General features: G+C 59.9%; 2 protein-coding genes across 2 annotated transcripts; both read left to right on the plus strand.

The window, feature by feature from the left end:
- Nucleotides 1-1,086: 1,086 nt before the first annotated feature.
- On the plus strand, nucleotides 1,087-6,470 carry PG985_016165 (E3 ubiquitin-protein ligase march6; the record flags this gene model as incomplete). The annotated part of the gene is made up of 2 exons (XM_066835931.1): nucleotides 1,087-4,672; nucleotides 4,726-6,470. The coding sequence occupies 2 exons, from the start codon at nucleotides 1,087-1,089 to the stop codon at nucleotides 6,468-6,470; spliced, it is 5,331 nt and encodes a 1,776-aa protein (XP_066677134.1).
- A 1,874-nt stretch (nucleotides 6,471-8,344) lies between these two features.
- On the plus strand, nucleotides 8,345-11,729 carry PG985_016166 (uncharacterized protein; the record flags this gene model as incomplete). Its single annotated transcript, XM_066835932.1, has 3 exons — nucleotides 8,345-8,475; nucleotides 9,086-9,564; nucleotides 10,303-11,729. 3 exons carry the CDS (start codon nucleotides 8,345-8,347, stop codon nucleotides 11,727-11,729), a joined length of 2,037 nt encoding a protein of 678 aa, XP_066677135.1.
- Between the last annotated feature and the right edge of the window lie 758 nt (nucleotides 11,730-12,487).

Here is a 12,487-nt window from a genome sequence, read left to right on the forward strand (position 1 = left end):
AGAGTGCTTGCAAGGGTTCTACACCTGTGTGTCGTATCAATTGGAAGTGATCTTGACTACTGCAGCCGTGCTACATGTACTGCTTTGGCGCAACGGCATCAACCCCCACGGATCCTGGCACAGCCCGTACCCCGGATGGAATGATCGAGAAGAGAAGATTGGACTCTTTGTTTCAATCCTGGGATGCATACCTTGCATGGACTTTTTACGAGTGTTTGGCAGCAAGTTGGCGTTCGCTGCTAGACCTGGTTCTGGAGTCTTTGTCAAAACTTCTGCCCCAGCATCATTGCCCCTCCATGGCTCTGCTAGCTGTCCGCATTGCATGCAATGCCAATTGCGTCTGCTGTGAGGCTCAACTTTATGTAGGGATGCATTTCCTCTTTCGTGCTCCTGTTTGCTAGGCCGATCTAGTATTTATTTGCCCAAGATGCATGTATTGTGAAAGCTAATATCCGACACTGAGAATTGCGTTGGTGTGGTAAATAAGGGCGTTTTCCCAGGGTGTTGGTCTTTGCAAGGCTGGGGGTAGCTGGCAGCTGGGCTGGTGAGGCAATCTCCAGTGGCCAAAAGGCCTGAGGCTGATTGGCAAGTGACCCATCCATCCATTTGCGACCCACTACCGGCCGTGACAAAGATCGGCAAGACCACCTGTAGATTTGTGTCCATCCCCAACAAGCGTTGAACTGCTAACTGATTGATCCGACACAATTCATCATTCTGCATGTCTTTTACACCACCCGCCGATTGTCTCAGTTGAGGTGGAAGTCGACGAAGTAACCATTGCCAACCCGCACAAAAAATACCCTTTTTTTTATTTCTTGGAATCGACGCCTGTCTGCCCGACAGCAATTCCAGCCCAACCAACACAAAACCGCCTGCAGCCAAAAAACGACAACCTCCTCGGCAGCGGCTCCCTCTACGCCTCCATTGATGGTTTTCCCGACTTCATGACGCGGCCCGCTGGCCAAGCTCAACTTGCGATATTACACACGCCGTTACGACACGGCCCGACCCAAACCCTCCCCAACGAACGAATAGACGCCCCGGCAAGGCGACAGACACCACTGAGTGGGAAACGCCGGCAGCATGGATAACTGGCCCCCTGCCATCGACCCCGACCCGGCCGAGTTCCCCAACACCATCAAGCGACGACGCACCTCGACCGCCCCATCCGACAGCATGGAGGGGCCGCCCCCGAAGACCGATGGCCAGCAGCCTCCGGTATCGCCCTCCTCCAAGTCCCAGATCCCCACGGCCAACGACTCGGTGGTGGGCGATGTCGACACCTGCCGAATATGCAGAGGGGAGGGGAGCCCCGCCGAGCCGCTCTTCTACCCGTGCAAGTGCAGCGGCAGCATCAAGTACGTCCATCAGGACTGCCTGATGGAGTGGCTCTCGCACTCGCAGAAGAAGCACTGCGAGCTCTGCAAGACGCCCTTCCGCTTCACCAAGCTCTACGCCCCCGACATGCCCAAGAGCCTGCCCTTCTACGTCTTCGTCAGCCACATGGCCAAGTACCTCTTCCGCAACGTCCTGGTCTGGCTGCGCGCCACCCTCGTCGTCAGCGTCTGGCTCGGCTGGCTGCCCTATCTTATGCGGTCCGTGTGGTCCTTCCTGTTCTGGATCAGCGACGAGGGCTTCGGCGGCCCCGGCCTGCCCACCTCCTTGGAGGCCGTCCGGAACCTGACGATTGCGCAACGGAACCTGATCGCCTCTTCGGTCAACAGCCAGGGCCTCGCGACCACCACGTGCCCCTCGGGGCCCCTCTTCCCCGCCACCACGACGGCTGCTTCACGGGGCGATATTGCCGAGCAGATCCCCAGACTCCTCAAGGCGCTGGGCATATCTTCCCAGCCCCTCGCCAACTCCAGCAACACCTTCGTTTCGGCCATCTCTCGCATCGTCTTCGGGGGCGCCAGCCTGGCGAGCGAGGGCTCTTTCGAACCGCCTTCCAACTTGACAAGCGCCGTTCAGACTGGCGTCTCGGCCCGCCAGTACCCGTACTCGTCGCTGCTGAGCGAGGTCGGTTTCCTGAAGAATCTCACAAGGAACGCCGGTGTCAACCGAACTGTCATTGCTGTGCTCGAAGGCCAGATCATTACCGTCTTGGTCATCGTGTGCTTCATCCTCATCATACTCGTACGCGACTACGTCGTCCAACAGCAGCCCGAAATCAACATGCGGGCTGCGTTTGCGGCCCAGGAAAATAACGCCCCTCCCGCTCCCATGATGCCGCCTCCCCCCCATCATCACCATCACGGGCAAGAGCTCGAAGTCGACGACGGCGACGAGGAGGACGACGAGAACGAAGCGGGAGATGATGAATCCGTTATTGCGCATTACGGCGAGAGAGACGACGAGCGCCCCGGTGGCGGCCCCCAGCAAAATGGCACAGGAGAACCCCGCGACCCACAACAAAGACCCATTGCCCCCTTCAGACGGCGTCTGGCGCGGCAAAACATACCTGGTGAGCTGGAAGGTACAACGCCATTGCAGGATGCGGCAGCGGCGGCCGGGCCCAGTCTCGATCAGCGGCTCGACCAGCGGGCTATCCAACAACAGCTGGACGAGGCCACCCAGGTCAGCCAATATCTGCGTATTTGGCGGGAGGCAGACGGAGACCGCGAAAAGGTTCTGCGAATGATCCGCGAGGAGGGGCTCGAGGAGAGGCTCGAGAGCTACGTCAGCGCTACTCTTTCCACAGGCCGGTCCACCGCCAGCACCACTCCCGGAGAGTCGCCCCAAGGTCCCGGTCCGGCTCCTTATGTATTTGCCGGGCCGGCGGCTCCCAGTCAGACCCCCGACGAGGATGACGATGTGAAGGGCAAACGCAAGGCCACCGAGGATCCCGAGGAATCTCTTGCCGAACGCAGCGCCCCCTCATGGTACGCCCAAGACAGCGGCGAACCCCTTTTCCAGCCATCGTCTCCCAGCCGGCCTCGTGCCATATCCGACGGGGCCCAGAATCACAACACCGTCAACCCTCTGGCCAACAACACCTGGTCTTTTATGAACCTACCTCAGGAGTCAACGACAACGGACCGGGATGAAAGGGAGCACACTTCGTCGGGCTCTGGCCAGATTACGCCTTCCTCCGGCAGCTCTGTCGCCAATTCGGATATTCCTGACCAGCACCCTACAGCAAACGATCCATCCGCCAGGACGTTTGGGCACAATGAGGCCCATGTGGTCCCGCTCAACCTCGCCCACAGGACCGGCCCGGAGGAGCCCCTCACTGTTGCAGAGGCCGGTGATGTTGATGATCATGAAACTCCCAATGGCTCTGCCGATCGCCTTCTTCCTGGTGATCTACAGCAGGTCCCGGGCACCGCTGCGCAACAACCCGGCGGCTTTGTGAACCGCGTGGCCGATTTCATGTGGCGCGACATCGAGGACGTGGATGATGTGGATGCTCTCGAGCCCGATGCCGTCGAGCTGTTCCTGGACGACCAAGACGCACCGTTCGTGGAGGCCAACCATGGCGACGACCAGAACATGGACCCAGGTCCCGTGGAGCTGGCGCCCGATGTCGTGGAGGCTGCCGCGGCCGCCGGCCTCGATCCCGAAGCACTCGAAGACGCCGAGGACTTTGAGGGCATCATGGAGCTCATCGGCATGCGCGGGCCCATCGCCGGTCTGTTCCAGAACGCCATCTTCTGCGCATTCCTGGTGTCCATGACCATCTTCTTCGGCATCTTTATTCCCTACAACATTGGCCGTATCGCCGTGTGGATCGTGGCGAACCCGTCGCGTCTCCTCCGCATCGTCTTCAGCTTCTCCAAGTTCATCCAGGACGTGGTGCTCTTCCTGGTCGGCTTTACGATGACGGCGGTCCTGGATCTCGTCAACCTGATGCGGGCCCTCTGGAAGATCGACCAAGGCCGCGAGTTCCTACGCTCGGCCGCCACCGACGCCCGCGTGCTGACCAACAGCTCGTTCGACCGCCTGGCCGACATCTTCGCCGGAGACACGCCCTGGATCTCGCCCAGCGAGATGCGCAACTTCTCCGCCATCAGCCACCACGCCCTGATCGACGTCAAGACGCAGTGCCACGAACTCCTTTCTGCCTGCGGGACCGGCTTGGTCTATGTTCTTGGGGGCGACTACGGCGCCAAGCTGTCTGCCGCCAAGTCCGCTCTAGGCGCCGCTGCACCCGAGGCGCTGGGCTGGCTGAAGAACGCGACGGCCCAGATCAAGCAGCCCAACTCGTGGGTCATCAACTTCAACCTGCCCAACAACACGGCCCCCGTCGACCCGTACCTGGCGTTCTGGGGAGCCAAAGACCGGACGTATGCCATCCTGGGCGGCTACATCGCCATGACCTTCCTGGCCGGCCTGTACCTGGGACGCGGCACTCCGTTCTCGTCGAGCCAGTCGGCCCAGGAGTGGGAGGCGTCCATCATCGATGCGCTGAACCAAGCCAGCGGCGTCATGAAGGTCATTCTTATAATTAGCATCGAGATGCTCATCTTCCCGCTGTACTGCGGTCTCCTGCTCGACTTTGCCCTGCTGCCGCTGTTCGAGGCGGCCAGCTTCAAGTCGCGGCTCCTCTTCACCTACAACTTCCCCCTCACGTCCATCTTTGTGCACTGGTTCGTCGGGACGGGCTACATGTTCCACTTTGCCTTATTCGTGTCCATGTGCCGCAAGATTATGCGTAAGGGCGTCTTGTGTAAGTTATCTTCTGCCTTTATTTCTCTGAATTGCCAATGCTGACTCCCCCAGATTTCATTCGAGACCCAGACGACCCCGAGTTCCATCCCGTCCGGGATGTGCTCGAGCGCAACGTGACGACGCAGCTGCGTAAGATCCTGTTTTCCGCCTTCGTTTATGGGGCGCTCGTGGTCGTGTGCCTGGGCGGCGTGGTGTGGGGGCTGTCTCTGGCCCTGCCTCATGTCCTCCCCATCCACTATTCGTCCAACGAACCGGTCCTGGAGTTCCCCATCGATCTCCTGTTCTACAACTTCCTCATGCCGCTGGCTGTCAAGTTCTTCAAGCCCAGCGACGGCCTCCACGCCCTGTACACCTGGTGGTTCCGGCGATGCGCCCGGACGCTGCGTCTGACGTGGTTCCTGTTTGGCGAGCGGCGGGTCGACGAGGAAGGCATACTGAAACTCACCGAGGGCGAAGTGGCGGATGCGGCCCCGTGGTACCGGAAGCTGTTCCTCGAAGTGAACAAGGACAACCAGGTGGTGCCCAAGACGTGGCGCGACATGTTTGAGGGTGGCCACGCCAAGCCGTCGTCGGAGATCAAGATGGAAGAGATGCGCCTCCTCAGCCAGGCCAAGACGAAGCTCGTCGAGTCAGGCCAGATCATCCCCGACGGGCGCTTCGTGCGGACGCCGGCCTCGGACCAGGTCAAGATCCCCAAGGGCCAGCCCGTCTTCTTTGCCGTGTCTCCCCGTAACGACCGGCTGGACGGCAAGACGGAGCTGCCCGAGTCGGACCTCTACTCGAGCACCAACTACCAGTTCGTCTATCTGCCGCCGCACTTCCGCGCGCGCGTCTTCCTGTTTATCCTGTTCATATGGATGTTTGCGGCGGTTACGGGCGTGGGCATCACCATTGTCCCGCTCGTCTTTGGGCGGCGCATGTTCAAGGTGCTGATCCCGGCCCACATCCGGACCAACGACATCTACGCCTTCAGCATCGGCATCTACATCTTGGGCGGCGTTGGCTATTTCCTGTTCCACGCGCGTGCGCTGCTCCGCCGGTGCCGAAACTGGGTGGCCGCCAAGATGGCGATAGCAACGCTTCTCGACCGCGACGCGCTGCAGCGGGTGGCCGTCGTGGCCAAACAGAGCGCCAAGGTCGGCTACACGTACACGATGCTCCTGCTCGTCTTCCCCCTCCTCGCCACCTTACTGATTGAGCTGTACATTCTCGTACCTCTGCACACGTGGATCCTCTACAGCTCGGCCACTGGAAACTCTCCGCAGACGGCCATCAAGGCACTCACCCTCGGCGGCCATACGATCCGCGTCATTCAGGCTTGGACGCTGGGACTACTTTATTTGAAGCTCGGCTCGCGCGCCTTGTTGTTGCACGGCGGTCGGCCGGCGCAGGCGGTGCGGGCTGTGCTGCGCCGCGGCTGGCTCGAGCCCGACGTGGCGGTGCTGACGCGGGCCTTTGTCATCCCCGGCCTGCTGGCGTCGATGGCGCTGGTGCTGCTGCCGCCCCTGGCCACGCGCGTCGTGGTCGCCCGGGGCTTGCTGGGCAGCGGGCAGTGGGACGCGGAAACCCAAGTGGTGGCGTTCCGGCTGGCGTACCCGTTCGCGGCGGCGTGCGGGTTCGCGGGCTACGTGCTGCGGGGGGTGCTGGTGGTGCTGGACGGGTGGCGGGCGCGGGTGCGGGACGAGGCGTACCTTATGGGGGAGCGGCTGCACAACTTTGGGGGGCTCGTCGGGGCTGGCACCACCAAGGGGGGTGCGGCGACGGCGGGGGAGTGGCGGAATGGGGCGCGGTTATAGAGAGGATACGTGCCTGAGACAAATCAGGGCAAGAGAGCGTGAAGAGAGAAAGAAAGGAGGAAAGAAACGAAACGAAACGAAGAAACAGTGATACCTAAGTAAAGCGTTACAACGATGCGACGACGTCGAAAAGTAACCTCGAGGCGAATGAAATAGGCTTGGGGTCTTCTTGTGCATAGTTAGAAAGGCCCTTAGGTATAAATAGAATATGAACTTTGTATAACTTGGGGTGTCTGTCGGTGGGAGTGGTGTATGCAGTTTGACGACTTGTAAATAAGGTCGGAGGACGGGGATGATGTACTTGCAATGTGTTATCATAGAATGTAAATGCTGGCTGGGAGCTGACATTCCCGCACTATGTGACGCTGGCTTTGGGGATGTGGTAACCAAGTGATTGTCGCGACGTTCGGTTTCTGGTCGTGGGAGTACGTGACTGCGGTCCTTACTTGGGCCTTTGCCTGGATGTATCTGGCATGGTTCGCTTTGTTCAGTTAGTTATATGTTGTGTGAACGAGAGAGAAGTTGATTTTGGCTCAGCTTGGTGAGGCTGTGTGGGTGTGATGTTCAACGTAGGTCCTGCCTTTTGGGCTTGCGGCGAAAGTGATACTTAACATGGAAACTACATATCATCTCACTAAAGAAAGCAGGCATTGAGAGCGTACTAGCTACGGGAGACATAAAAGTGACGTTCCCTGATTCTCTATATGAGCTTGCTTATGGCTATGAAGTATGCTCGTACGTCCACGGGCAGCACGGTAATATGAGTATTCTTTGAATATACACATCTAGGATATCAATTCAGCAAAGCATTAGTCTGTTAACCATACCAGCAAACTCTTCTTTCGGTACGGATCATGAGTTATGACACCGTGCCGTGTATTACTGGGCGTCCTGGACCAAGTGCAGTGAGGTTATTCCGCACTATTCTTCTTTTTCGAATAGACTTGAAATATGGGACGACGATGCATAAAAGCAAAGCATCCAGGTGCTGTTGGGCTTAGTGGGAGTGGCCGACAATATTTATCTTCCGTTCGTATCATCGTTGAATTTGGTTTCAGTGTGTCTAGCTATGGAGAATAAGCGTTTTGGAAACATTATGTCTAAAACCTCCTCAGAGATAGATAATCTTGATACTCGGCCTGGAACTCCATCCACTTACTCTTACCAGGTCTTTCCGTATCGTCTTAGCCACATTGTCAGGCTCTCGACGTGGTTATTCTGTCTCCTGCCTTAGATCCAGAACTCTTTTGACCCATATCGCCGTGCCCAGTTGCCATGAGCTGAATTATATCTGCTTCTTGGTGCTGTCAAATATTTACGTCGTCTTTGTCACATCGGCAACGGCCTATCTAGCAAGATTCTGCTACTGTCGTGCTCAAAAGTGTGGTGTCTATATGGCATTCCGTAGCTACGAATATGGCATTCTAGTAAAAGCTGAACGTAGGAATGACGCCTGAGAGCTTCGACACGTTCAGCAATATGGAATGCTAATTTGCAGTCAACACTCAATGACATCCATCAACTCTCAAGTACTGTTTCTTATCACCATGGAAGAGTCGCACATGGAGAGCTAATAGATGACTCATGTTGATGACCATGTCCAGCTTCTAAGTTGCCAAATGTATCATATTAATAGGAAAGGATGTAGGCAGTCTCTAAATGATACCATGTATTCATTATGACTTCCCCAACTTGACCATCGCCTGAGAACATGATCATGCTCGTACCACATCAGGTGAGACCAAATCGAGGGGATCCGGATCTCGTCACCTCGGTTGAACCGATCTCCGAGGCACAGAACAAGTCTCATCATGGTCCATCAGATCGGCCCACGCCTCCGATCCCGCTAAGCCTTGCCAGACACGAAGACAAATATGGCCGCCAAGACTCAACAGCAATCAATGGCTGAGCTTAAAAGGCAGTGGATGCTGAAATTAGAACAAGTCACAAAGGTAGGAGGGTCAATCAAGCAGAAGTGTGAAGAGAAGCTAATTCTAATGGATAGGTTAGTATCAGAGCAAGTCACTGATACTCAAAGTCACGAACTGTCATGGGCATCACTGGCTACGAAGCTAGAACTCGTTTTGCTGGACAAAAGAGAGAGACGGTAGGTCAATTGAAAGGTGGGTGAAACTATTAAATAACAAAATATTCTATATGCATCGCGCCACCAGTGATAAAAACTTGGGTACATGTTGTATATATTTCAAAAGAACATTGGCGCGACTTTTCTAAAAATCATGTACATGGTTTGGTAAAAAAGAGGGCCGGCTCCAAGTCTTCTCTATTCGATTGACTCCGTGGGACTCTCATCGATTGTGTGTGAACATAAAGGTGTTGACCATTGGCTTCCTCTAGGGGTATCTTGGCAGACATAATTTCATAGCGGCATATGGTAGTGGCTATGCAGTGTAGTAAACTATGCGCTTAGAGGAACATGGCAGCGAAAGCGACGGCGACGACACCGGCGGCGGCGCTGGGGAAGAGGACCGACGAGGCACCGGCGGTGACGACGGGGTAGCCGGGGCCGGTGGTGGTGCCGTTGCTGGGGCCGGCGGGCGAGGCGGGCGAGACGGGGTAGCCGGAGCCGGGAGCCTTGGGGGAGCAGCCCTCAGCCGAGGGGTTCTTGGCGCAGTCGTCGCAGCCGGCCATCTCGGGGTGGCTGGCGCAGTCATCGGCGGGAGGGGTGGTCTGCTGGGTGGGGTAGACGGGGACGGTCACCTCACCAGCGGGGGCGGTACCGGTGGTGCTGGCGGTGATGGCGGCAGTGCTGGAGACGCCGGTGGAGTAGACCTTGCTCAGCGTGGTGCCCTGGACGGGGTAGGGGGGCTGCTCGCCGCTGGGCTGGGTGGGCTTGGGGGGGACAGCGGTGGCGCCGGTGGGGCCCTTGGGCTGCTCAGGCTTGTTGGGGGTCTGCTCGCCGCAGCCGGGCATGTCGGGGTGGCTGGCGCAGTCGTCGCCGCCCTTGGGGGGCTGGCCGCCGACGGGGTAGCCGCCGGTGGGCTGGGCGGGCTGCTTGGGCTGCTCGGGCTGGCCGGGGGTGGTGGCGTGGGGGCCGTTGGAGGTGACGGTCGAGGTCACGCCGGAGGGGCCAGTGGGCTGGGCAGGCTGCTCAGGGCCCTTGGGCTGCTCGGGCTTACCGCAGCCGGGCATGTCGGGGTGGTTCTCGCAGTTGTCCTCGCCCTGGGGCTTGGGGGGCTGCGAGACCTGGTAACCGCCAGTGGGCTGCTCGGGCTGCTTGGGCTGCTCAGGCTGCTTGGGCTGCTCAGGCTGGGTAGGGGGCTGAGTAGCGTGGGGGCCGTTGGAGGTCACAGTCGAGGTGATGGGACCCTTGGGGCCGGTGGGCTGCTCAGGCTGCTGGGGGTACTCGGGACCCTTGGGCTGCTCAGGCTTGCCGGGCTGGCCGCAGCCGGGCATGTCGGGGTGGTTCTCACAGTTGTCCTCACCCTGGGGCTTGGGGGGCTGCGAGACCTGGTAGCCGCCGGAGGGCTGCTCAGGCTGCTTAGGCTGCTCGGGCTGCTTGGGCTGCTCAGGCTGGGTAGGGGGCTGAGTGGCGTGAGGGCCGTTGGAGGTCACGGTGGAGGTGATCTGGCCGTGGCCGGGCTGCTCGCCACAGCCGGGCATGTCGGGGTGGTTCTCGCAGTTGTCACCGCCGGCGGGCTGCTCAGGCTGAGCAGGGGGAGGGGGGGCAACCTGGTAACCGCCGGGCTGGGGAGTGGCCTTCACGAGGGGCTGGGTAGGGTAACCAGTCTGCTGAGCGTGGGGCTGCTCACCGCCGTTGGTGGTGGTGCCCTGCTGAGGCTGCTGAGGCTGCTGAGGCTGAGCAGGGTAGGCCGGGCCGGAAGGACCAGTGGGCTGGGGGCCGTTGCTGGTGGTCTGCTTGACGGTGATGACGGTGCTGGTCTGGCTGCCGTAGGGGCAGTCGGTGACCTCGGGGCCGCAGCTCATGATGGTGTGGTAGCGGGTGCTGTAGATGGTGCCGCCGTGGCCGGGCATGGTCTCGGTGACGGGGAAGCCGGTCATGGGGGTGGTGGCAGCGCCGGGCAGGGTGACGGTGCGGGTCTCACCGCCGGGGCCGCGGATGGTGCTGGTGGTGGCCTCCTCGGTGCACTCCTCCTCCTCGGGCGAGGTGGGGGTGGTGGGGTGAGGGCTGTTGGAGGTGATGGTCGAGGTCACCTTGCTGTGGGTGCTGCTGGAGGGCATGACCGGGATGGTGACCGAGGCAGAGCTCTTGCTGGTGGTGGCGGCAGCGGGAGGCGTGTTGACACCGTAGCTGTGGGGAGCAGGGGCGACCGGGGTGGTGGCAGCCTTGGGCTTGCTGACGGTGCTGCTGCTCTTGTGGGCCTCGGTCGAAGCCGTGGTCTTGGGCTGAGCAGGGAAGCTGGTCGTCTCCTCGCAGTCCTCAGTGGTGGCCGAGCTCACGACGGGGGTGGTGGCAGGCTTGGTAGCACTGGTCGAGACAGCCTCGCTGGTGGTGACAGCAGCGGGGGGAGTGCTGACACCGTAGCTGTGGGGAGCAGGGGCGACCGGGGTGGTGGCAGCCTTGGGCTTGGTGACGGTGCTGCTGCTCTTGTGGGCCTCGGTCGAGGCGGTGGTCTTGGGCTGAGACGGGTAGCTGGTGGTCTCCTCCTCGCACTCCTCCTCCTCGGTGGTGGTGGCCGGCTTGGTGCTGCTGGGGACAGCGGGCTTGCTGCTGGTGATCATGGTGGTGGCAGGCTTGGTGACGGTGCTGCTGCTCTTGTGAGCCTCAGTAGAGGCGGTAGAGCTCACAACCTGAGGGGGGTGGCTGCCGACCTGGTAGCCGCCGCCGGGGACCGAGGGGGTGGTCTGGGCAGCCGGGGGCGTGTAGGCCGGGGTGGTGCTGCTCTTGACAGCCTCGGTCGAGGAGGTACCCATGACCGGGGGCTTGGGGGGCTGACCGACCTCGTAGCCACCCGAGGGCTTGGAGGGGGTGGCAGCAGCCGGGGGCGTGTAAGCCGGGGTGGTGCTGCTCTTGACGGCCTCAGTGGACGAGGTGCCGACGACCGGGGGCTGGGGAGGCTGCTGGACCTCGTAGCCGCCGGAAGGCTTGGAGGGGGTGGCGGCGGCGGGAGGAGTGTAAGCCGGGGTGCTGGGCTTGCTCACGGCGTCGGTGGTGCTGACGGCAGCCGGGGGAGACGGGGGCTGCTGGACCTGGTAGCCGTTGTTGCCGCCGCTGGGGACAGAGTGGGTGCTCTGGGCAGCGGGCGGGGGTGTAAGCCGGAGTGCTGGGCTTGCTGACGGCGTCGGTCGAGGTCACAGCCGCCGGGGGAGCCGGGGGAGGCTGGACCTGGTAGCCGCCCTGCTGGGGCTGGGTCTCGTACTGGCCACCCTGAACGGCACCGTGGACGGCGACGAAGAGCATAGCTCCGCCGGCAACTTGAGTAAGATGAACCATTTTTGCGGTTGAGTGTGTTGTTGTTGGTTTTGGGTTGGTTGGTGAGTGTTGGTGAGTGGTTGCGTTGCGAGCGTTGGGGGAATTAATTAACGATAGTAATAGTATAAATGTTTTTTCTTGCAATTTGTTTGGGGAATGCAGTACAAGCGAATGACTGAAGTTAGACTCGACCGACGAAGGAAATGGGTCTTTCTTTCGTACAATTAAGGTGTGGTGAGGAAGGGAGAGGAAAAAGAGAAGTTGAGGGCGGCCGGCCGCCGTGTTAAATATCAGCCATCCGCCGTCTTCTCTGGCTGGGCCAAGGAGAAGCAGCCAGCCGCAGTGTGTGCTGGTAACTAGGCCCAACACCCAGCAGTGGTACGGAGTAGCCAGGACCCAGCATAACCCAGGAGAACGTCAATACGATGTGCAGGTTGCATCCACCTGGCGGCGGTACCAACACTGCAATACTGGGTCCCCCATTTAGCTGGGTCCATCCATTACCATCATCCATCCCCCTTCTTCTCCATCCCATCCAGGGCATGGCTTGGGCCGGTTCGGTCGTCGTCCTGCAAGGCACAGGGCTCAAGGGCTGTTCCCTTCTCGTGCATAATACGTGGTG

Source organism: Apiospora marii (assembly GCF_038362585.1).
Source record: "Apiospora marii strain CBS 49790 chromosome Unknown utg000013l_segment0_segment0, whole genome shotgun sequence".
Taxonomy (NCBI): Eukaryota; Fungi; Ascomycota; class Sordariomycetes; order Amphisphaeriales; family Apiosporaceae; genus Apiospora; species Apiospora marii.